The sequence below is a fragment of the Melanerpes formicivorus genome, unplaced genomic scaffold, assembly GCF_026170545.1.
Source record: "Melanerpes formicivorus ecotype bairdi unplaced genomic scaffold, bMelFor1.0.p_v2 SCAF_48, whole genome shotgun sequence".
Lineage (NCBI taxonomy): Eukaryota > Metazoa > Chordata > Aves > Piciformes > Picidae > Melanerpes > Melanerpes formicivorus.
The window spans coordinates 3,305,617-3,332,461 of record NW_027142400.1 but is presented as its reverse complement, the minus strand read 5'-3'; the positions used below and the strand labels follow the sequence as shown (position 1 = coordinate 3,332,461).

The 26,845-nt window shown below is 38.3% G+C and overlaps 1 protein-coding gene across 6 annotated transcripts in view; it reads right to left on the bottom strand.

Moving 5' to 3' along the window:
* KLC1 (kinesin light chain 1) overlaps positions 1 to 26,688 on the bottom strand; it is a 45,853-nt gene extending 19,165 nt beyond the window's left edge. For 3 of the 6 annotated variants that reach the window (XM_068160229.1, XM_068160232.1, XM_068160233.1), the window contains exons 1-9: positions 26,348 to 26,686; positions 9,526 to 9,787; positions 6,619 to 6,849; positions 4,481 to 4,559; positions 2,885 to 3,110; positions 2,321 to 2,408; positions 1,544 to 1,645; positions 698 to 871; positions 455 to 554 (exon numbers count right to left, since the gene is read on the bottom strand). In XM_068160229.1, coding sequence (XP_068016330.1) covers positions 455 to 554; positions 698 to 871; positions 1,544 to 1,645; positions 2,321 to 2,408; positions 2,885 to 3,110; positions 4,481 to 4,559; positions 6,619 to 6,849; positions 9,526 to 9,786 — 1,261 coding nt within the window. In that variant the 5' untranslated portion in view covers position 9,787; positions 26,348 to 26,686. Of the gene's footprint in view, positions 1 to 454; positions 555 to 697; positions 872 to 1,543; positions 1,646 to 2,320; positions 2,409 to 2,884; positions 3,111 to 4,480; positions 4,560 to 6,618; positions 6,850 to 9,525; positions 9,788 to 26,347 lie in introns of all 6 variants that reach the window. The other 3 variants (XM_068160227.1, XM_068160228.1, XM_068160230.1) reach the window with 2 other exon arrangements.
* Between the last annotated feature and the right edge of the window lie 157 nt (positions 26,689 to 26,845).

The window sequence follows — 26,845 nt, the reverse complement described above, 5'->3', positions numbered from 1 at the left end:
TTGTAGTTGGTAAAAAGCATTTAACTTCACCATACAGTGAAATTCACAATATCAGGTTGTTTTCCCCATTCTTCGATGAAGGACTCATATTAACAATGCATTTATTTTATCATTAAAAATCCTTCACTGACATTTTCTGTGACTGGAAAGTCATTTTTCTGCTGCCATAAAACTGCCAAAATTTGGTTTAGTTGGGGTTATGATAAATGATGCCTGAAATGCAATCCATAAAACACAAGCCTATCCAGTCTACTTCCTGTAAGAGAAACGCTCCTTCTGAATCAAATGCTACTTCTTACGATGAATGTAGTTCAACACATCCGTAACATCATTTTTTAAGTCTACCTCATGCAAACAACAACTTTAATCAGAATGTCATTAACTTTCTCCAGATTTTGTTTCATAATAACCACAAAAGTGAGACACATTTAAATCTAGGAACTCAAGGTCTTACCATCTACAGAGCCGAATTCCCGTTCATGAGCACGAGTAAGAATCTCTTTGTATAAAGTTTCCGCTTGCTTAAATTTGCCCTGTTTTAGATAGCAGGAAGCCTAGAAACAAAATACCCCCCCAAAAGGAATGAGTACACAGTTTTATTTAGCTTGATAAATAATAAATACAATACATGCTGAATAAAGATGCATTTCCTCAGAAATTTTTAGTTTTTCTTAGATTTTCTTTATAAACGGCTTACCAGGTTATTCTTTGTTTTTGCAACATTTGGATCATCTGGTCCTAGCTTAGTTTGGTAAATTTCCAGTGCCCTCTGATAGTAGTATTCAACCTCCTCATATTTACCCTGGTTCTGGCATAGTAAAGCCAAGTTATTGAGTTGTTTGGCAACATCAGGATGATCCTTCCCCAGGACCTGGAAAAGGAATGTCTCATATTAAACATTCTCCAGTCAAGTCAGGGTTTGGAAATGCATCATTTAGCAATATCCTGCTAGTCTGCACTCCTCATCAACTGCACATGAGAATGACAAAAGCAAAATTTGCATTTGAAATATATGAAAAATGAGTCAACTCTCTTGCAAACTGAAAGTGTTGCAGGACATTTTTTAAAGGAATAATGTAAGTAGTATAACATTATATAGAGCGTATTACATAAAGCCTGAAGATGCAGGTATTCAGTCTCACAGACTAAATATCCACAGAGCCACAGAATAATCAACCTTAAAATATTAATGATGTTTCATTTTTAATTCCAATGCCCTTGTCAAGATTACTTGACTATCAAACGGGAAAGAAAAAGGTAAAGAAGGTTAATTACCAAATACAGAATTTAAAATATACCCTGAGTGCTCCAACAGCTCTGTATGCCCCCTGGAATTCACTACTGTTTTGAATTTCAGACACTGGTAACTACTAGGGCATTGCTAACTCTGTGACTTATCTGGCAGATCTACCCAACCAAAACTTAGAAAAAAAGTAAGTGTTTAACTTTGCAGTCTCCCTCAAAAACCAACCAACCAACCAAACAAACAAACAAACCACCAGCCACCAAACATTCCAAAAGTGCTGTATTCTTTCACTCCTACCTTTTCTCTGATTTCCAGAGCTCGCTTACACAATGGTTCAGCTTCTTTGTACTTCCCTCGTTTTCCATAAAGTACTGCAAGATTGTTTAGAGTTGCTGCCACCTGCCAACAGTACAGAAACAGTAATTACACTGCAATTTGCTAACACAAACATATGACAAAACTTCTGCAAGACGTTGATTTCAAATTTTTCATGCACAGGGTTGACTACCAGAAATTTTCAAGTAAAGAAGTAATGATTATTGAATGCACCCATACACAAACAGGGAAAGGAAAAAAAAATTAAGTACTTTAGCTTCATTTGTGGATTTTTCTTTCAGTGCATACATTCTTTCCATATGTTCTTCTCTCACAAAGTTACCTCTCACATCTACATTCAGAGCTGCTGCTCTACTTCACGCAGGCTACATGAAGTGAGAGATCATGTTAACTTTTAATTTGAACCACAAAACCGTGATTTATGTATCATTTAAAAGCAGCAGTAAACCAAATCAGAAGCATCCCTTCAATCTGAGTTTAATGACGTGATTTGAGTACACAAATTAGAATCTTCACAAATTATTTCCCACAGGAAATCTACGCAATCCAAAAATCACGTATGTGCAACTCATTTGTGGTGCTCAAAAGGTACTACAAATATTTAAGAGGCCTCCTACCTGTACTGTCTAGAGATAAGCCAGGTCTTAAAAAAATTCCTGTTGAGTTTAATATTAGAATGAGTTGAAAAAAACTGAATGAAAAGCACAACCAAAAATACAATATTGCACGTATACAAACCGCTGGATGATCTTTGCCCAAGGTCTTTTCGCGGATAGCCAAGGCGTCATTCAGGAGGTTTGCTGCATCTTTGTACTTATTCTGGTCTCTAAATTTTAAAGAGCCATAATTAGTACTTTGAGCTCAGGAAAGAAAGCAATAAAAATTAATCTGACTGCTAAGTACAAAAAAGTGTAATGCAGAACACATTTAGAAATGGGGAAAACCTGAAGCCTGTAACAGCAGTTTGCTGGTTGAGGACCAGCATGCACACTGCTGTCCAATTTACACCTCTAGATTTCTGTAACTGGGTACTGAAGACATGCACCCTCAGTAGGAAAAAATAAAGTAGCAAAATCAGTTTCACTTCCAAAGCAAAGGCACATGTAGCAATTTGCTTGACTTTTAAGTATAGGGATACATTATCATGATGGCAGGACCTTCTTGAGGGTTTTAAGAAAAAAAAGGAAGGAAAATAAATGGGATGCAAAATAAAACAGGCAAAAAGTGTTACTCTGAACATTAACAGGTTGTAGCCAAATAGTAACTTTTCAACTGGTCTTTAACGTATGTCAGTATACAAACCTGTACACCAAAGCAAGTATGTTCAACATAGTGGCAACATCAGGATGATCATGACCTGAAGTCTTCTCCAGATCTTCAAGAGCTTGCTTACAGAGAGGTACAGCAACCTCATATCTACCTTGGGAAGCGTACTGAATTACAAGATTATGAAGGGTCCTTAATCTTGCTGGAATTTCATAGCCACCTTGCTGGGCAGCAGCTGCTGCACTGCTATGCTGCTGTTGAACTGAAAGAAATCAATAATATTTCAAGTTGTTTAAAGTAAGACTACCTAAAACATCTAACATTATTGCCCAATGACACAAAATGAAATTCAATGAATTTTATTTCTTCAGTGCAACACATACTTCGCAGCAGTCATGCTGTCTTGAGCAGTGAAAATACGGCCAGTTTATTCTTCATACTCTGTCTAGTATTGTATTATTTTACATATCAATCAGCTCAAAGGGTCAAATGTAGTAAGCCAATGAAGAAAGTTGAAAGCTGTTTCAGCTCAGGAAATCTTTAACAATTTTCAGATTGCATCATAATTTTGCACTAACAAATGATTTATGGACAGGAACATCAATGTACACAAGTCAAATACTTGCAGAAAAGCTCAAATTATTTGTCTTTTTTCCTTTATTCTCATTCTACACTACACAGGATAAGGGCTCCAGCTGCAAGCCTGCCTTTCTATTAAGCAAAAATCCCACTTTCACAGCAAGTGGGAGCCTCATTATGTCAGTGGAATCATACAATTTCAAGCCTACACCCACAACCACTGCCTATCAAAGCTCTAAAGCATTTCAGTGTTTTTCCTGGAGGTCAAGGAAATCACTGACATGAACTTTGACACGCGGAAAATTGGAAAATAAGGTAGATGGATTATGCAGGTATACAGACGGCTTTGACATTCAACTTTCCTAGTAGAGGGAAGCAAGAATGAGCTCAGGAGGGACTTCAAGGTGAACACTAACCTAATCTTCCTTCTATTGCTGGCTATCAAGAATGCAGTGTATCTTCTGTATGGGCCCATAAAGGAAAAGCTGAATTCTGTGATTACAAAGGTGTGATCCTTGAGCAAAATTTTCTAAGAAATTTGTCAGCTAAGAACCATTACACTGCCAGCACACTGCAGATGCACTACAGCATCAATACGTTCTACAATATCAGCTTTGCACTCATACAAAACCCAGAAAATTTCACTAAGCAAGACTTATCTATTTAATGGCTTCTTTCAATTATACTACCAAACCTCTGCCTCAGACTTCACTACATATTCATCACTCGTCCTGACCTTCAGTATTTCAGAATCTGCCTTGGTCACTTGGAACAAACCTTTTCCACTCTCAGGCTCACAGGAAACTGTGGGACAAGTTTTCAACTGAGGTCACTTTACTGCTAGTAAACTCTCTTTTAAAATCTAGGCCTCACATCTATCCTATCAGTGTATAGACTCTGTATCAGTGACTGGTTTCCTTAACTCTAGCAGAGACATTCATCACTCCTACTGTGTACCAGAGGACCTCCAAGCATGAATTAATTTCTGTAAAGGGTATCTTTATATTCTGCATTGCAAAAATGCACGAACATTGTAACCTGAATTACACTTACTTCCTTGTCCTTGGTCATCTTCATCATTGGGAAATAAATCATCCAAAGGCTCTTTGGTGGAATCCGTGTCTTTATCCTCCTATAGAACAACCCCAAACCCAAACAAGTTGTTACACTTAAATCTTAAGCATAAAGAGACAGTCCACTTAATTAGCAATGTCAAGGGAAAAACCTCACTCCCAAAATGTGGGAACTGGCCAGAATAACTTTCCTCACAGAGGTTTTTACGAAGGTCTTATGTTCAAGCGTATTTACACACTTTCGCCCAAAACAATACAGGACACCTTCAGAAGAGCCAGGAATAGAAATCAGGTCTCCTGGATTTCAGTTTCAATTTAAGCACAGAAGAACACATTTGCTATTCTTACAGAAATATTATACCTAATGAAAGTACCCAGAGAAGAGTGAGCACTACTGAATACAGAACTGTCTGCTGTACTTTTTCAGTCATAAATGCACTTACAGATGCACAAGAGAGAGGAACAAGCAGACCTCAATTTCTGAGTACTCAGCTTCTGCACAAATAATAGACTTTGCAATTGTGCTCTGGAAGATTCAAAATGAAACAACAACAGCAAAACAACACACAAAACAAAAAAAAAACCCAACACTTTGAAGGAAGTTCATCTCCAACAGTCTCCATCTGGAATCATACACAATCCATCAGTGTATAATGATTTTAAACATCCAATGGTAATTCCAAATTCCACAATCATCCCTCAATCCTGTTTCTTAAATGTGGCATCTACACAATATAAACAGTTCAGGTTCTCAGAAATGTTAATCTCAGCATGTAGAAAACCCAGGAGCTGAACACATTCCTCTTTTACTGGCTCCCCATCCAGTATCTTTTCCCACAGAAAGGCAATTGCTGCTGGCCTTCAAATACAAAGGGGGGAAAAGCGGGTGCTCTGCAAAAAGCAGATTGATGGAACTAGACCCCAGATGGCAAGTTCATAATTTTAGGTGTGCTATTTCCAGCCTCATACTGAGTACAAAAATCACTGACTACTTTCAAAGGCTAATGACAGGGACTGTCCATATGGTGAGCGAAACTACAAAGATGCTTTGCTGGCTTTGACCCTGCCTGCCAATTAAACTTCAAATAATGGTGCTCTTTAGGCCATTTACAGATTACAGTCCAACAGTTAGTACACCAAAATTCTAGTATTCCCTCCTTCTGCCCCTTTTGTAAACAGGCTTCACTAACAGCATTCAACTACAAATGCCAGCACATGAAATAGCACTGAGAAGTTCCACACGCAACTGCCCAAACCAACTCTCGCTACTCATAATATGCTAAAAAGGATGAGTCAAGCAGTCAGTTAAGCATGACTAAAATGCACACATTTTCACCATTAAGTTGCTGAAATAATTCATTATGAAAAAATCCTCTTTCCAAGACAAAGCTGAGAAAGCCTGAATGCACAAAATGAGACCTTTCTCTACTGTGCCATCTAACTTAAGGAAACAAATTAAAATAACAAGAAGAAGGGCAGATAATTCAAAAATCAGTAAGTGATAAGTTACTTCTGTAAATTAAAGTTGTATCTGTTTTCTCTGTGAATCTAAGTGTATGTAATACAATGGACTAGCTAAACACAACTGAAAATGTGCAAATGATCACAGTATCTAGCAGGAGGTCTTGAAAAGGGATTCAGTAAATTCTCAACAGATAAAAAAGCTACACACTGGTTTCACCAAACAAATATTAAATATTGTCTTGCAGTCAAAGCAACACCAAGTTCCCCATGGTCTTAGAATCTCAGAAGGTTTACATTCCCTATTTATTTTAACTGCTCAATTTACACAGGGAAATGTTTGCTTTGGTTCAGTTTTTTGTTTGGTTGGTTTGTTTTAAGCTGATACTAAGTTAATTACGAAAAAAAACCCCAAAAGAAAACACTCACAATAGCACCAAAACTTATCTCCAGACAGTAAAACATTTACTCTCTAATGTTAATTAGAATGAACTGCTATCTCAGAATCTTTCTGCTAACTGTGTGACCCTGGTACAAAGTAAGTGTCTGCAAGACAAGTTTATGTAAGAGACAACTAAAAAGCTTCTCTCAGTCTCTTCTTGGAAACTAGTCAGATTTATGTAAATGTAAAGTGAGTTTTACTGTACAGCTACTTACTGAGGGTGAAATATCATCATCATATTTCTTTAATTGATTCATGAATTCTAGGTGTTTCTTTTCTTCCTCCAGTTGTGCCACAGATTGCTCACTTTTCTGTAGTTTCTGTTGTGTATTGGCTAGTTCATCCCGTAGCCACTGATTTTCCTGGCATAGTCGACGAACCTGAGCACGCAATTTCTGCTTCTCTGATTCCACTGCATTTAAGTGATTTGACAAGGCCATCATCACCTGAAAAGCAGAAAGAGTCACACGATGTATTTCCTCTGGCATGAAGTCCTATATTTAACAAAAAAGCCTTTTAGTATTTAAAACCTGTCAGCTGTGAAACCTGGTAAACAGATAGATTTCTCTTCTTTATACATCTGGGTCTTACTTTTCCTCCAAACTTTTTTTACCGTTTTTTCAGCCAGACTTAAGCCTAGAGGAACTATTTACTAATGACTGTTTTCCACAATGCTGTCACAAGTCAAATTGTTTTACAATTCTCTCAAGATCTTAAAACATCAAAAATTTAAACTAGGATTTAGATTACTGAAATAGAAATTCCAGTTTGTTCCACTACCATGAAATGAAGCAGTAATACTTCTAACTTGAAAGGTCATAAAAATAACCTAAGAACTAACATAGAGTTCTAATTTAGCAGCTTTCAGACAGAAAAGTAATCATACACATCCTTACAAAGATGAACACTTCAGCATAACAATTATCCTTCAAAGGGACAATTATCCTATTGAGATACAAACATGCAGCTGAACGCACAATTTATATAAGCACTTTACATATGCACAAAAGTGAGTGTGCAGACTTTCATTGTGTTTGAAGCATCACATTAAGGACAAAAAATAGAAAAGCCATAATGGCATAATACTTGGATCAGGCATTTTTTGGCAAAGCAAAGTTAAACAAGAAAAGAGCTCACTAAGTGAAAGTCACACACTACATACAGAAGATACTCTCCCTACAGTGGATATGTAATAGCCCACTAATACACATGGTGCAGCCAATAACAATTCAAACAAATACATCTTGTAAGAATGAGCCACTGGTGATAAAAAAATACTTCTTTTAGATTAATTCGACATGCCCAAGTTATTAACATTTATTTTCCTCATTTTCATGTTTCGTGTCACCTTGAAGTGTTTTTAAACCACTTCATGTGAAACAGATGGTGTCCTTAACTGAAATTTTAGCTTCAAAAAAGTCGTCAAGCTTTTAGAAATTACTTTTTTTTTTTTTTTTTTCAATAAACATAAGAAAAACTCCAAGTCCAAATCTCCAGAATTCAGCACCTACCTATTCACATTTCAAAACTGTTACTCATTTAAATTACTTGGTCTTACTGAAACAGTGCATTTGTAATACCAGAAAGTACATTTAGGAAATTTGTGGTCACAGGTTCAACATGACCCTATATTGCAACACATTGTACAAGTTACTACAACAAACTACAATCCTTTGTATCCTCACTCTGTAGAATTAGCTGAAAGAAAAGTTTGATTACTTCTTCAGCAAAGTCAGTTTTATTCTCATGGAACTACATTTATGTCATCATACCTGTACCCATGTCACAAAAACATCTATAAATTATTTCCATCTCTTAATTTAAATGCTGTAAATAATAATAATTTTAAAAATTACTACACTGATGCAACTGAAAGCGTGCAGGAAGAGTAGGCTTATCACATCTGAGAGTAGTAGTTTGAAGTGGAATTGGTTTCCCAATGAAGGCAGTAAATGAAGATGTCTTGGCTCCTAGTCACCACAGTTCACAAACCACTGTGTGGGGCACACAGGACAGGAACATCTGCAACTGAGGCTGCTGAGCCTGATAGAGACAAGAATCAGAACTAGCGTTTTTGAGACCCAGTATCACATTGAAGTTCAGGAGAGAAAACTTACTCATTCAACTCTCAGATCTTCTACACACACCCATTACAGGTAACTATAGCAATTTTATTCCGTATAGCTTCAATTTTATTGCAGTACAAAGGATCAAAGCCTGTACAATACACTACAGCCTGATAGTCTGTACCATTATGTCCAAGGGCTCTACATTTCCACGTCTGGTAACCCATATTTGTTCATTCTCTCAAGCCTCAATTCACCATGATCCAATGCACACAGCTTCCAGATCACCAAACAGTAATAGCTTGATCCAGATGAGAAGACTGAGCACAGTTACGAAACAATATAAAGCCTATTAATATAGAGCTGACTCATCAGCATTTTCAACTCAACTGCAAAGACTTTGCCATCTCATACTGATGGCAGTGGTGCATCACATTGTTTTAGGTTTTTTACCTAGTACAAAATACCCTAGAGTTGGACTGTAAATGGTCCTGCCATCCTGACTGAACATGCATCTTTTCACTCATTTTCTGCAGATGATACCTTCATCGACTAAGATAGTTCACAGAAATTAGCTCAGAGTCCTCCTTACTGCATCAGTTCAAGTTGTTCACATTCTGTACACATCTCAACCTTGTGTTTAGATTCAGCTTTGGTTTAGTGGGATTATATAACCATTTTAAGGTTACAGCAGAGCTCAACGGCTGGAACAAATTAATCTGTGTAGGTGTGAGACTTCTCCATGCAAAAATGTATAGAGTTAAAATGCCAGTGCCCAGGTCCTGAATTACTCAAACATTACCTGCCTAATGCCATGGAAAAACCTAAACAGAAAATAGCAACTGCCTCACTGAAGCAAGGAGAAGCTCGGTTATGAACTTTAGTGGTTCAATAATGAATGCTTAAGTAGTTCTGTAACACAGGATAACACACAGTATCTACCTCTATTAATTACAGCAGTCTTTTTCCTTAACACACAGTAACATAAATGTCTCAGCCCATTATATCTATTCAGTCTGCAAAGTCTGAAGTGCCATATTTCTACTGCAGTTTTACCTGTGCTTCACTAAGGCCAAGCTCCAGCATTTCCAGTGACTTTCGAATCATGTTTGATTTTTCTTCAACCAGATTAGTTTCATCATCTTTCTTCAAACATTTCAGTGTTTCAAGTAAGCTCTGTAAAATTGAATTGTGTTCGTTCTTCAGTGCCTCTAGTCCATTAATCACTTGCTTAGTTTTGGCAATAATTTCATCTTGAGTAAGCTTCTCCAACTTTTCTTCTTTTAAATACACCATTGTGGACATGTTTTCATACATTCTGAAATGGAAGAGTACACACTAGTTAGTCCAGAAAAAAAAGAGAAGGCAATTTTCTTTAACTGAATAAAGCTTTCCTTTAAGAAGTCATTAAAAAATACCATTTTGAAATGTATCTTCAGAACAAAAAATACTGTAAGAGTTGTGCAAAAATATACTTATGTCCTATATTTGAACAGTATTTTAAGTTTTCCAGTTTCTGTTTCTCAATTTACTATTAATACTAGTTCACAAGCCAAACAACAACAGAAATAAAATGTATAAACATGTTAGCAGAGTTTCTAACAAGTGTGGTAGAACAGGGTTGCGTATCCAGGACTCTGGTTTGTGCACAACCAAAATAGCTGGCATATAGAAGACATTATAGTATAGCTATTTGCAGATGCCACTGACCTACAGCTACCTTTACAAATATCCACAAATAGAAATATCCACAAATTAGAAATTCAGGTAGCTTTATCATCACAGATGCTATTACTGAAGTGACAAACTAGTATGACAGTGTAAAAATACAAATAGAAGACAAAGAAATAACTTGATCCTTTCAAAATGCTTCCAAGAAAAGAATTACCTGTAATTGAAATAAAGAACTGAGAAATTGCTCCTTTACACTTAAGCCCTTTGAGTGAACCAGAAAGTGTAATTCAGATTAAAGTAGCAAACATTTTTCAAAAGCAGGGAATTACCACATCTTTATGAAGACACTTGAGAAGCCTTCCTAAACCAACATATAAAATGTATTAACTAGACTGTATTAAAACTTTTTACAGAAACAAGTCTAAAAAATAAAGCTTAAAAAAATAAAACCACTTAAATGCTGAATTAGAGTGCCATAAGGAACACACATCTATGCAACACTTCATGACAACTGTCCAAGGATGTGCCCTTCTGCTCTAGTATTCCATTAAAAAGGTTGCTCTTTCTGTTTCTATATTCTCAAATTACCCTCTCTGTAATGATCTCCTGCAATGTGATATCTAAAAGGCATATCCATCTGTCACAAAAGAGCTGTGCACTACATTGGTTTACTTTGCAATCATCTGTTGTCTGAAAGCATAGGGAAGCTGTGAATTTGATTTTCTCACAGCTTAATATAAGTGCCTTGTATTCACAGATGTATGTAACACAGAGCATATACACCTGTACAAAATCTAATCTAATATGGCATAAGAAATCAACCCACCAAAACCAGATGAGCAGCATGGTAAGTTTCACCTATCCCATTTAAACCTGAGAATTACTTCCCAGAATGCTTAAATCACATTTTTTTAAACTACAAGTTCTCTAAAACTGTGTACAAAAAAAAAAAAACCAAAAAAGCCTTTTAATGTGATTTGTAAATGTAGGCTTTGTAAATTACTGTACAACATGGACAGACATGCAAAAACTTGTTATGGATTGTGCTAACTTCAGCGTACAGCTCAACTCTAATTAGCGTCAGCATGCTTTCATGCCTTCCATTAACCATCTCCATCCTGAATGCAAAGAACTGAACTTTTGATCATAAAGAAATGCAAACAGCAGATGACATCCCCAACACAAAATGGAAGCTCCTATTCATTAGAAGTTCTGAGAAATATGATTTTTTTTTAAACGAGTTTTTCTGCCACATTTCACAGTAAGCATGTGATCATCTGCCTGCCTTATGCGAACAGGGGTAGCAATTCCTTCTACATGCCTCAGTATTTTGTATGTTATACTTAGCATATTCTACGCTCAAGACAGAAGGCAAGTATGTGCATGTGTGTATGTAATGCATATAGAGATGCTGGGGGGGTTGGGGTTTTTGTGTGGTTTTTGTTGCTGTTTAAGTGTATTTAAATCACAACACAAATTAAATCTAGGTGGTGAATACAGTCACTGTTACAGAAAGAATACACAAAACCCCTGCATATTACAAACTACAATGGTGATACCTTCAAGCAGAATGCAGCCTGGGAGTACCTATCCAACATACAGAGTTCATCCCAAAGGCACATCTGTGCACACAATTACACCCAAGGCGTGAAATGGAAACTGATTTATTACTATTAGGAAAGAAGGTTGTCAGCTCACGCATAGCATCAGGCATATAGCTCTTCATGAATATAAGGAAGTTCCAAGTGAGGAAGGCTAAACCAGTACAGAAGCTTTTAAACCAAAGAAAAGCAGATTTAAGCCAAATGAGGCAAAAAATATACTGAAAGCCCATCACACAGCAGACCTGCTTTAGAAACACATGCTTCTCATCTCAAGCCACCTCATTCTAAATCAGAGCTACCATCTTTCACTGCCTCAGAGCTACTAATACAAGAAACTGTACTGCAGGGAGTGCCACATCAAAAGCTACATCAAGACACAGACCTATGTGAAGGTTCACATAACCTGGGAGAGAACTCTCAGGTCCTCACTAGTGAAAATTGTTAGAATCCTTATCTTTCCTGACGACAGGAAAGGAGTAAGTGTTTCTGTACAGGTTTTGTAGTTTCTCTGCTTAAATAATATCTGGATAAAACAGTACAGAATATTTGGACAATGTTTTTCAGTTTTATAATTGTGCCTAGGAGAGTACTTTAGAAAATGGAAGGAAAATCAATGTCATTTATCATGTGATCAGATCTGATTATTTGTAGGAGTAAGACTGATAAGTATCTACAATCTTTTAAGAGTAATGTAAAGGTGTGGTGCCATGTCTGAACACATAATCAAACAACTAGTTTTGCATACCTTGAGGCAGCAAAAGTCATGTAGGAAGCAAAAAGGTTAAGTTTGCATGCAGGAAGTATACATGGATGTATACCTACCATACCTTTCAATCTTCCCTTTTCAAAAATAATTGGTTTTCTTTTTTGCCTCTACTTCTTCCCTTCAGAAAATAAAGGGCACAGTCAAAGGCTTCTTAAGATCCTGTCATTTTTATCCTATATACACTGCACTGCAAATTTTACCTAACGCAGGAACTCTAGGTTCAAATATTAATTTTTAATTCTATATAAAATCTAAAGCAAAACAAAGGCACAAGACTTCAGCTGGAAAAGAGAATTTTTGATGAGAGGGAAAAAAAGGAATGCAGTCAGAGTTACAGACTAAGCAACTGGCTTCAGCAGTTTACATATTGTATAAAATATGTGCCTGTGCAGATCTTGAGGATTACCTTCCTGGTTTACTTACCACAACATAGGCTATGCTAAACTAGAAAAGTCATTTAACACTTTCCAACATTTAAAAACAAACAAACCAAAATGACAACAAAACAAACACTTGGGGAAAAAAAAAATTAAGCCATTTTCTTCAAATGCACAAAATAAATGAACTCAGACAGATCAACATTAAAAGCCCTACAATGACTCCTACTAAAGAGGTTTTTGCAGATGTATGAAGCATCAAATAAATGGATATTGAATAGCAAGAATCAGAATCTGAACTGAAGCAACATAAAGATGACAGAGCCAAGTCTACTGTCTTTCAGTCATGTAACTGCTGTGATAACTTCATCATATAAAACAACTTAAACTAATTAAAGATACAGACACGTAAGTACTTTGTTCTTTATAAAACCTTCAAACCACACTAGTAATTCTGACATCACAATTTGTTCCTAAATTCTACAGGCATATGCGTATCAGAGCTAGCTTCTTAAGCTGTTCAATTTGTATTTAAGGATCTCTTAACCATAAATAGCTTTTCCTACTCAGCTACTTTAAAAAAAGTCATTTCCCTGCAGATCACCTCAAAGAATTCTTGAGCCAAAATTCATAACCATATAAATCCTTCTTTGTGTAGGAGAGCATACCAAGGAGGAACACTTTTCTAAGAAAACCACAAGACTGGGTTTTTTGCCCCTGTCTAAAGATTAGCCTGGGTCCCAAAACAAAACAAAAAGTTGCAATTTAATTTTTTTAATTTAATTTTTTATTTCCTTGCCATGCATCCTAAGTATTTCCTTTCTCAATATTGATATCTTCATTATTTAATAGTCAGGTTTCAAGTACTATAAGTTTGGAAGATTTTTTTTTTAATGTATCTAGTGTCTCATCATTATTGTTTTGAAATACAATTAAAAATCCCCACCAAAGTCTGTAAACTGCTGTGACAAGTCAAATTTTCCCTACATCTTCCCCTCTGAATATACAGATTGCAGGCAGGACAGTTGAAAATTACAGAATAAAGTGTCTGTGCAGAAGCATAAAAATCATCTTCCTAACACTAAAAGCTACAACAAGACTGGCTAAGCCATATTTACAGGCCCTGTCATCTACCAGCACTTCTAATTCCACAGAGATACAATATATACTAGTTTGAACTTTTTGTGTCTCCAATATGTACTCATCAGTTCACTGTTTCATAACAATAATCAGCCTATTCAGGGCTTTTAACCCTAATTTCACACTTAGTTCCTTCTTAATTAAATGGCAAACCTCAGTGTCCTACATCTGGCAAGCACTTGTTTCATTTTGTACCAACTGCAAATTACAAGTTATTAACTCCCTGCTCGGACCTGGAACACATCTCATTACATCACTGAACACACCATCTTGAAACACTGTGAGCTGCTTTAACTGCTAATCTTCATAATGTGGAAAACTGCCTTCTCAAGCAATCCCTAAAAGATGACAGGCCTTCCAAGCACAAAAGAAACTCATCGACAAAGGCAAACGATGGAAACCAGTCTACCGAGGGGCACAAATACTATGTAAAAGACTGCATTTACTGCACCCCTTCCGAAGAAGGCAGCTCAGCTACACACACTAGTCAAACAATGGCAAGAATGAATCACTCAAGGATTCTTTTCATGTACTTAGAAAGGTACTTGTAGAAGGACTCAGGTAAGAAAAACTCCAGTTTGAATATATTGATGTCATGGTTTACAGCCAGGAATTTCCAACTCTGAAAGAACAGTGGTTACTAACTTCTTGTATTATTTTTTTTCCCCATCTAAGATGTTAATTTCTCTTTCTCTCTGAGGGTAGTTCTGCTATCACAAGTCATATTCCCACACATAAGACAATCTATAACCTTTCTCCTCTTTGACTTGCCCTCCCTTTAATTACTTAGGAATTTTATTCCAATACATTCTGACCCCACAAATAAACTGGGTAGATTTTTCCTCTTGACCTATTCAGGATTGTAGCTGAACTGTCAATGCTATTTATCACTTTTTCCATCATACTATATATGATTCTATGTATAAGCCTCAATCTTGACCTGCACCTAGAAACTGTGTCCTGTTGGAGGTCAGACTTGCAGTACACTAGCTGACCCAGTTCTATAAACAGAATACTGCTGCACTCCTGTACTGCCTCGGGTTTCCAAATACGTAATCTCAGAAAGCGTCTTCACAATTGAGCACACATACACAAACTACCTTAAAAATAACTCAGTGAGAACAATACTGGAGGATGTAAATCACTGGCTTGAAGCAGGTAAGAAGATGGAATTGTACATGACTAGCAACCAATATTAAGGTACAGAAAAGTCTCTTAGAGTACACTAAATGTTTGAAAAAAAAAGATTTAAACCCTTGGAGTCACTTTTTCTATCAACTTCCAGCTAGTAAGCATCTGAATTTAAACAAAAAAACAACCTTGCTGCGCTGCTTCTGCTAGCCTTCAACTCAGAGCTAACTAGTGTCAATGAAGCAGTCTGCCAACTGCAAACACTTAGTTTAAAATAATGGTGTATAAAGTAAATACTATGAAAAGGACATTTGCAGTGCTTTAATGTCAAGGACACGTATGCCAATGAAAGTTCAGAATCACATTTGTAATTTGACCTACAACCCTATCACAACACATCTGTGTTGGTAAGCAAACTGGACATTGATATTTTGCAAAGGTAAATTCACAAACTTCTGAAGAAATGCACAGTGAGCATAGCTTGACTAAATGTGCTTTTAAAAAAGCCTTGAATACTGGCTGTTTCTTTTCTACTAAGACTGCCCAGTGCAGCCTACTCATTCCACAGGGCATCAGTGGGAAGAGGCTGTATGGCTACAAGATCTATCCCTACATCACAACAGCATCCACCTCCAAAAAAACCCTGTGTCAAACTTTAGGAAATCCCAATGCCTATCATTACTTCCATCCACTGCATTAAACTGTATTTAAGGGAAGAAGATTATCAATTTGCTTAGCCAAAGAACACAGTCATTGTACATTTGCCTTGATAAATCTTGGAATCTTTTAACATCACACTAAAAAACAACAACATAACAAACAAAGAAATAGCTAATCATACCTTACAGAGAAAATCTTTGGATTCTCTGGAAGATTGTATTTGCTAATAAAACTGATTATAGCAAAAATAGCTACCATGAAACCTGCAGCCAAGAGTGATGCTAGCAAATCTCTTTGAGAAACTGCAATCTATGAAGATCTGCACTACTGTGGAGTTCTTTTACATTTCTATATTACACTACAACACTAATGAAGCATACACTGTTTCTTAGCAATCAAATCTGCATTCTTTTAAGTAAGATTCTTAATATTTTGAAATGAGTACTTTTGTACATTTCAAGGATTCCTAACAAAAAACCTTCAGAGTAATCAGCCTTCCTTCTTTTGTACCAGATAAAGTACTTTCATTAAAATTATGAGTGAAACAGTTAATTCAGTAAAACATGAATTCAATAAAATTATTCAGTAGAATGAAGACATGTCCTGTAACTACACAGATTACTCCTACTCTTAAAGAAAAGGTTATCATGGTGTCAATCCCCTGACAGTATTCCACTGAATAAACACTAGCTGGGGTTTCAATTATCATGATAGAGTCAAAGCTGTATCCTTTGAAGACAATCCACATGACCTGAGAATTTAACTATTGCCAAAACCTTTTAGATTCAACCGTATCTGGGATTCCACAACGCCGCAGACTGTGGCCAAATCCCACCTTGCTCTCCCTGCTCACAAACTGCAGCATTACTATGCCTACCTGCATTATTCGTGTAAAAGGAATCAAGAGAAAGTATTCTCTTTTTGGTGTATCTCATTCACTATATCTTACCACCCTGAAGTACTAAAAATAGATAGTGATTAAAACACAGAATTGTGACATACCCTAAAGTCTAAAGTCACAGTGGATTATTCTTCCTCTGAAAAGTGGCATCTGTTTGGACCACACAGTCAGTCCACATGGACCATAAGCACCTAAGAGAAAAATGTATTCTCTGTATACACTCCCAAACTGTACTAACATCTCAGGTTTCAAATGAAGCTAGATGGAAATAGGATCTTTCCATGCATTTGTTAACACGTCAAAGGTTATTCTTTGTCAAAGATGGAGCAAGTGCATGAGAAATCTGCCAGGCCTGTGTCTAAGGCAGTTTAATAGACCCAGCTAGGAGTCCAGAGGAACTACACTAAAAGCTGTAATTTCAAGAAGGTACTTATTAATTCCTTCTTAATAAATGTTACTATTATCTGTTACAGTCTGGTGGTACATACTTTCTTTATTCAAAACTTGAAACAACATACTTATTAAATATCCTCAGACCTGTGACAAAACCAAGCCTCCATTCTTTACCAGAATAACAGAACTGAGTACAAACCTGTTTGGCTCCAATGTCAGTTTGTTAATTGCAGTTATGACCATGCAATTTCTAAGGACAGACTGCAAACCCAGCCTCCTATCCCTTCAAGCAAGGGAGCTGCCTCTTTTTTGTACTGCTGCTGTGTCAACAGTGTCTGTTGATCATCTTCAAAGCTAACACTAAGAATCACATTCAAGCAGCCACCAGCAGACCTTAAAAAAGCAGAACATTTTGCCTGTTGCCTAAAACACTAACACAATATATCAGCCAGGGCCACGCAGGATTTGCATTCTGCTTTTGACCACAAAGTCCATCTCACTGGATCATTTAATACAGTCATGACAATTTTGTTAAGGAGTAGTTACATGAAGCCGGAATAAACCTACTTAAATTCACGACAAGGCAGATGCAGAATCATTTAGAATGTCATTATATTTACCCTTATTTATTAGAAATGCTTGTCCTAAGAACCAACTATATATTAGGAAATATCAAGGTTAATTATTTTTAAAATAGCATTGTAGTTTAGTATTTTGCAGTTATGAAGACATTTCATAAATTACCTACTTTCAACAGATTGAAAGGAAATTTTGTCTGGTTTTAAAGTGAGTTACAAATCCACCATGATTATCGAATCTCAGTTTTCACTCTCAGCATTCCAAGAATCCACATTATCTCCGTGTGGAAATGCCACCTGGCTCTTCATAGACTCGTCCCCTTCTGCGCAACCACGTCTTCAGCAAATCTATAGCCTTGGTAAGACATTTTTAATAGACTAATTCAAGCCAGTCAGAGTGTCTCTTCAGGACTGGCATAGAGCAGACAGTAACATCGAAGTGTTTTCAAAGCCACTTGTTCTGCAATTTTTAGATGTCAATAGTCTGGACAAAATTATTTATTATTTTTTAGCTTAACTCTGCATCTTTCATTTTGCATTGTTATTTTTGGACAAGAACTGTACCCGTTTATGTTATCTATTTATCTTAACTCTAAATAGTACTTAGGTAAAAGCACAGGAATGTTCCCATCAGACTTCCATAATACATTAAAACCCCCATCAGCTTCCACTTACTAACGTCAGACCTATAATCTTAACTAAATCTACTTTTTATGACATACCTATAATCACTGAAAAAACACATGCAAGAAGGGCACAGAAGGGCACAGAAGGGCACATCTTGCCTCATATTACTGGATCTGTGTGGGAAGCTTTGCTGACAATTGACTGTGAGTACAGATTACGTTGCTCTGACACAGTTGAGGGCATTGAACAAAAGGGTTATTTGAACCAAAACAAGATATAAAAGGAATATCCACTAACACTGCCTTCAGGTTTAACAAACTTTTAAAGCCAGTTTTGAAGCTATCTAATAGTTCACATTAAGATGCAAAAACTGTGCAGCCACCCTTCCAGCTTTAAGGAAAACAGCCTTCTCCAGCTTATCCTACCATTAGAAAAACAAAAAAAGCCCACAAACACACACACAAAACCCAAACCAAAACACAAAACCACCTCATAAAATCACCTCGCTGATTATTCCAAAGTAACTATAGAAAAGAGTTCCACAATTAAATAGTTTGGGTGTTATCCATTTTATTGCAAGGGGAGTAATTCTACTCTATTAAGTATTACATCAATATTTATATTTTCAAATGCAATCATCATTTATCAGAGTAATGCTTTTTTATACCTAGCAAATTTCAAAAGCACAGCAAATAATGCAATGGTCTAGAAAAATGACCTTGCATCATTCACTGTTTCTTTCTTACAACAGCAGATTTGCCTGTAACGTTGGGACAAACTTCCTTGTGAAGTACTCCATAATCTGCAGGGTTTACTCATGTGGTCTTTACGGGGACAGGAAGAAGAGAGCAGTACAGCAGGCCCTAACCCAGCATCTGACAGTGTCAGTTTAGTATTCTGTGCACTCACACCTGAGGACCGAACTACAGTTTTCACTCCCTCTCAGTGACCTTTCACATTTGTGATTTATCTCAGTGCTGGGGCATTGGGTGATCCTTTCGAACTTCTGAAATACTAGCTGTGATAACACTAGCATGACAGCTCCCACCATCCTGCTGCACTACACCACTCTTCTGGTGGACTGACAGGGAACAAAATCATACATTAACTGGAAAATAGACACAAAAGACACAAAAACTAATGTTTTCAGTATTAGTTTTTAAACCATCTTGTTTGGACAAACCTGTTTTGAAAGCATCCTGGTACTGAGGACATCAGAACAGTCACTTCCTAAAACTGTGCCACTGCAAAAAATGTATCTTGCACTTCCAAGTATTGCTCCCAGTGCCTCCAGACTTGGGGGAAGCAGGGGGAGCAAACCAAAAATGAAACAAAAGGGGGGGGGGGGGGAGGGCAAGGAAATCAGCTAGGGCATTTCCAAGCCATTTGTTTATGTAACAACTGAGCAAGGCTGAAGATTTGATGGTGATACAAACTACAGAACAGCACTATTATCTAAACCTCACTGGCAGCTACTTTCAAAAATACACTGTGTATCTTTGCTCTCTACCTGCATTCTGCACAAACTCCAAACTTAGAATTTTTAAGTTCAGTAAGTATTTGAACAGCAATATTTTAAGTGTGCTCTCCAATCAACATGCAGCATGTAAATTTATCTTAAAAGTATTGTGAGATAAAATGATACTATCTGAATTCCAAGAAAGGCTTAACACTAGAGTAACTGAATCATTAATCTGCTTTTACCTCTTTTCTGAACGGTGGGAAAGAGATACATTTAAGTAAAAACAAATTACCAGGACACTGAGTCAAAGTCATCCTGTGGTGCCTCTTGTCTTTCAAAAGACACAGGCTGAATAACACATCGTTGAAAAATGAGGACACCTGGCTAAGACATTCATAGATTCATAGAATGGTTTGGATTGGAAGGGACCTTAAACATCATCTAGTTCCAAACCCTCCACCACGGGCAAGAACACTTTCCACTAGACCAGGTTTCTCAAAGCTTTATCCATCCCATCCTTGAACCACCTCTCCAGGGAGGGGGCATCCAGTGTCTCACTACCCTCACTGTAAAGAATTTCTCCCTAACACCTAGTTTAAATCTGCCCTCCTCAAGCTTCAATGCATTCCCTCTTATCCTACAACTACAAGCCCTTTTAAGAAGTCCCTTCCTGGCTTTCTTATAGCCCCCTTTCAGGTACTGAAAGGCCACTATAAGGTCTCCCTGGAGCCTTCACTTCTCCAGACTGAACAATCTCAGCTCTCTGAGCCTGACTCCATAGAAAAGTGCTTCAGCCAGCTCATCATCTTTCATGGCCCACCTCTGGACCCATTCCAGCAAGTCGATGTCCTTGTGGTGGGGGCACTCTCAGAACTGGATGCAGTACTCCAGGTGGGCTCTCACAAGATCAGAGCCTAAGGGGAGAATCACTTCACTCTTTGTCAGTACTGTAACAAAATCTTACCTTTCATCGCAGTAAAATATGATTAAGCCCTCCGGAATGCCCACCAAGTACCAGCATTCTGTGTTCCAGAATGCTCCCAAACCAGAGCCCTATGGAGTAGTTATCCTCTTGTTAAGTGGGCCTTACAGCAGGCATAATGATCAGGTTCACAGACCCAAATGTCACAATATAGACCACTCACCAGAACTAGCATATGAATGAGTAAATCCTTGGGAAGATCTCTCTAGTAAGATCTCTAGACCACCATCATGATGTGCTAGCATGCTGTCAAACATCATTACAACTTCTGTACACTGTGACCTCCATATTTCAGTGTAGCAATATTCACTGTACCGAATGCATCCAAGGAAATGGCAAATATAAATAATAGTGCATTCTCCTATCTTCCACACATTATTGCCCTCTATGTAAAGAGGAATTTAGAGACAGAAATGGTCACTTAATCACCTGGTCTGCCTTCCTGCAAACACAAGACCATAAGCAGTCAGTCACCAAGGCTATGGTTAGGTAACAAGTAAGGCTCCTCCATCCAGCTACACGTTCATTTACAACTTCCATCACTGTACCAGAACAAGCTCTTCTGTCCAAAAAAAAAACTTTGACTATTCAAGAACAAATAACAAATATCTGCATCTTTGACTGGATTGTATTTCAGTCAGAGGTGAGGGGAAAGACAAGGTAAGAGCCAGGACAGAAACAGACAAAATACAACTCTTTCACCGTGCTGCCATGCAGTGAGCTGTGTTAACAGAAAAAGGATATGGAACAAATGAGAAAAGCATGGAACTAAGCAAACTGGCATTGAGACTGAAGAAAAAGTTCAACTATATCCTTAGATATTGATTATACATTACTATTCTGTCAGCAGAATTTTAGGAGGTGGTTTTCATCCTCCTATCTCAAACTTGCGACCTCTCCTGTATGCTCCAACTACCATCACACTAGATGCATTGACTACACATAGTCACCATCTGTAATGGGGGAAGGAGAAGAAGAATCCCACTTTTTCAAACAACTCTTCTCCCTCTAAAACACACTAAATGATTGGAAGGGGCAGGAGAGGGGCAGGGAGGAGCATCCAATTTAAGCACATGAACACATGAAACAGTACATGTGAGTAAAATTAATCCGTGGCAAACATAGAAGAGGTATGGGAGACTAACAGCAGTCTCTGAAAGCTGCTCAGACTGGAAGAGAAAGACATGGCTGTGAATTTCCTGCACTATTCTTCCTGACACTGATAAAGGAACTTCCATAAAGGCACTCAATCTTAAAACACAAGATTCTCTTCAGCAGATAAATGAAAAAGAAAGAAAAAAGGCGGGGGGGGAGGGGTAAGGAGAACCACCCCAACACTTAACTCCCATCATATCCTACTCTGCTAGTGCCTAATCTGCATGACAGGCTTTGCAAACCATTCAACTACTGTCAGCTGGAAGGACCAAACTCAAACCACCCCCTACACTGTGGAATGGCATATGCACACAAATCATAGCACATTAGCACTCTTTTTTTCGTTAGCATTTAACTACTCACGCTGTCTCGAGACACACAGTGCAGTAATATGCTGCCAAAAGATAGCAGCACAGAATTTAAGAAAGCTTTTATAACATCAGTGTTTGGATGCAATGCAAATTAGTAAAAATTAATATATACCATTATCTGCTAATTCAAAAACATGTACTGTCCTTTAAAGACTGATTTTCAGATACAACTTTTTTAGTAGTACCAAGGAGTTCAGCTTTACAGCAGATGTTTCTTGACCTTCTTTACATTCATTAGTGCAACATTAACTTTTTAAATGGTTTGCTGGGGTGCATCACACAGTAAATAGGTGTAATTAGCCACTATCCCAGCCCTACTGGTATGTAAGGAAGCCCAGTATTACTGACTAGACCGGTTACATCCATGGGAGATAAACTGGATTCAAAGAAACAGTGATTAAATTAACACACACAAACTACTAATTGAATCTGTTTTCTTAGCTGGTTGAATCTGCAGAAACTGTCAACTACCAGAAATTAATTTTCTTTATAGGCTAAGAAATTAACATCTCATTTGTTAATTGTGCTTTAGTATTCATCCTCTGAGGACAACTCCCTTGGTCACATTCAGAAAAGTATTATGAGTACTAGAAGCACACATCCTCAGTCCTCATGTTTGCCTATTTACTACGGCCTGCCATTATTAAATATATTAACTCTCTAAGCACAAAAAAAAACCCAAGTATATTGTCATCTGATGCCTGCAAAGAACCTCACACAAAACCCTATGGAAGTAATTCCTCCATCACTGAAAGCATCTGTAATTCCAACCCTGACCCTCTAACAAAGTGCCCAATTTAAATCCCATAAAATGAAGGCAACAAAAACATTTTAGCAAATCTAAGGCAGCAAAAGTGCACCTTTTTATGGTCACCATTTAAGTAATTTTTCAAACAAAATCCACTTATTTCTACAGCTTGCTTTCAGGAAAAAAAAGTTTCACTAAAGAAATAACTGGGAAAGTCATAATGCCTCATAATACCTGAAGCCAATCATGACTCAGGTTTCCATTACTATAATCAGTTCTGCTTTGAAGTCAAAATGGTTCTGGTTTTGTTTTTTTGTTTTTTAGAATCATGTCTTTGACTGGTACTTGGTTACCATGTGGTATCTATTTGATATTATATGCATCATGCTTTAGTTTTAAGGAAAATGAGAGTTAATAGTGAAAAGAAATGCTTTCCTAAACTTTGATCAAGGTAAATATGATGTTAGTATACAACAATTTTAAAATACTTTGGACACACAATGTACTGCACAGGCTGGATTAACAAAAAAGCCTGTGACGAGCCACTTCATTCCAAGCATCAGGGAACTGGTCCGTTTTTATGATAGTTTAAGCAGACCTAGTGTGCTTGTCCCTATCATTACTATGCTCTTCAACATTAAACACCAATTTTGCTTATTAATGAAATTACCCAAATTTCCTTATTTTCCACTCCTTCTATACAAAGGTTATTTTAACAAGAATTTGTACACTAAGTTTTAAAATAATTATGAGCTGTGCATCTGAGGAGATGCTGTTAATCCTAGAATAAACCCAACTGCCCATCTGCCAGAGAGGCCAAGCAGAGAAAGATAAATGAGTAACTGCACAAGCCCACATCTCAAGAAGTTTCATTAAAGGGGCTCAGAACTGAATATGCAGGATACATTTCCCCAACCTCCCAGTTAAGCAAGGGATGTGTAGGTACATGTGCATACATAAACAGATATGCATATATTGATATACAGAGAGATACATACACTGCATAAACGTAGCACACAAGTGAGGGTTTTCTGACATTACCATGGTAAGGCCTTCATAAATAGAGGAAGCAGCATTTGCTCTTCAATGCCTTACGTGTCTGTACAGTATTATTTTGATTCTTGTACTTCAAAACCATTCAGAGGATTTTATTCTAGACTCTTGCAAATTTAATTAACAATTCTGTATGCAATTCCACTTTTGTCAAACACACCTTTTTAAAAACCAGTTTCCACTAATAAGGCACTCTTAGCATACTACAGTAATTTGACAAACAGTAAACAAGTCTATTCCACAGATGTTTGAAGGGCAGCTTTATTCTCTTTTTTAATCCCGCATGATAGAATGTTTAATGATAAAGTGAAGGGAATTTAAGCTTGAATTACTATCAGAATTTCTGATTACCGAAATTGTCTGGTCCGTCATCTTCCTTTAGAAACAGAAAGGTTGGCAAACTTTAACTGCAACATGATGCAGAAGTAATACTGCATTGTTGTGCCAGTTTCAGGAACTGACAATTTTAATACCCTGCATTTGTCCACATGATTCTGCACCATATAAAATGCATCTCTAAAATGAACTGATGGAGTTGTATCTTCTTTTTTCATAAAAAGGCTCTCTTAAACCACATGCTCACCAAAATAATCATGCAAGTGACTTACAAAATGCAAGGTCTTCTGCTCAGGATCACCAGATGGATCAGCTTTCTCTCTACTGCCAGTAAATGCTGAATGTGTTACTTCCAATTGTATCTATAATCCTAGGATCATAACATCCTCTATGGTGTTTTGCTGAAGCTTTGTAATTCATAATCAAATTAAAGCTATTTTCCAAAGAGCTTGAAATCAATTGCATTTGGGTTTGTTTTGTTTCAGGTTGTTTGGGCTTTTTTTAATTAAAATGCTAAGTCTCAAAATCTCGAAGGTTCCTTTTTATCTTCCAATGCTCACACCCTTTTGGTGTAAGTTTCCTGTTGAAGTGAAGTTCAGTACAAAAGTGGAAGTGAAAGAGACAATTACTTCCCAGAGTAATTGTTATTAAGCCTTCTGTCAATTGCAATTACACTAAAATTGCATTCTAATAGTCTTCACTTTATGCATTATTATGTATAACTTTAAGTATTATATATAATGAATTACACTTGCTCATCATCTTGCTGTTCAAAGCAAATTATAAAAACAAACCTTTGCTCTTTTACTAGCTGTTTTTATTTTCTGATTCTGTATTCTTATTCCATGGGCAGTACTCACATACTGCTGCTTCATTTATTTCATATACACTAATGGAAATCATTAACAGGAAAAATAAAACAAGTAAGAGAACCATCATCGATATAGTAGCCTCCAAAAAGCTAGGAGATAGCATGACACTAGCGATGATGTTCTGATTAGTAAACATGCTTAGAACATAGAATTCAATAGAGTAAAGAAGTTCCTTCTTGTGATTTGTGATCTACAAATCCAGCGTCTTGTCAGGGAAAAAATATTAGAAAACACGAGGCCAGAATCAGGAAAATTTAAAGTGTCTTTCTAATTAATCTCTCCCCTTAAGATACAGCTATCTTAAGTCAGTTATGTGTTCGTGTCATTTTGCTAGAATAACCTGTTCCTAACCAAGCCTTGTTTTAGAAGTGTAGCAACCTGGCAAGACCTAAATCTACAAATCGCCTCCGACTACAGCATGGTAGGTGACCTACAATATATAAATCCGGTGACTATTTACAAAACCCAAGAAAGCTGCCCTCGCCTCCTCTTTCACCGTTTCCCAATTAGCCACAGAGCAAACCCCCCAAGCGAAGTACGTGAAGTAAAAACAAAGCGCCGCTAGCCCAAGGGAGAGGATCCGACCACAACGAAGGGGCGAGGCCGGCAGCCTCCCTCACCCCCGGCTCTGCGCGGGGTCCCTCCCAGGGCGGCGCCCGGCCCCAGCCGCAGCACCGACGGGAGCCAGGAGAGGAAACAGGGACAAAGGCGAGCCGATCCCCATCACCGCTGGGGGGGTTTCTCCTTCCTGCAGCCGAGCGACAATTGCAGCTGAGAAAGCTTTACGCAGAACACCAAAAATCAACCTCGCCGCCCCACATCCCCTAAAACCCCACCCCGCCCCTCGGCACAGGGAAGGGGCTGGCTGTCAGCGGCGCTGCGGAGGGACCAGCCGGCCCGCGCAGCCTTTTGTTGTTTGCGTAATTGCAAATAAAAAGGCAAAAAAAACCCCAAAAAACCCAAACAGCACCCCCCTCGTCACCTGCCCCCCCACCCCGCCATCCCCCAGCAGGGCCGCCCCGGGGTGCGGACAGCTCCCCTCGCTCACCGCTCGGTGCTGCAGGCTCGGGCGATGTGCGCAGCGCTCACAGAGGCGGCGGGGGGCCGCGCAGCCCGGGGAGCGGGGGGTGGTGTGGAGGAGGCGACCGGAGGAGGATGTCAGCGATGGGCGGGCGGAAGGAAAAGGGGGTTTGGGGGGCGGAGGGGGGGGGGGGGGAATAGGAGAGGACCGGGAAAAAGGAAGGAAGGGAACAGGTCAGCACCACGGCACCCTCACCCCGAGGCGCTGACAGATGCAGCCCAGCCCGGCGACCGTGGTGGTAGGCGCACGGCCCGGCCCCGGAGAAGTGGGCACTGACAGCTGCCAGCCACCACCGCCCCGGCTGCCGCTGCCAGTGCCGCCACCGCCCCTACGCCCGCCCCGCGCTCCCCCGCCTCCTCCCACCCGCCACCCCGCCCAACATGGCGGCTCCCCCGGCTGCTCCCATAAGTCCCCGCGCGCCCTTCTTGCTAACCGTGCCCCCCCTTCTCCAACCCCATGACGTCA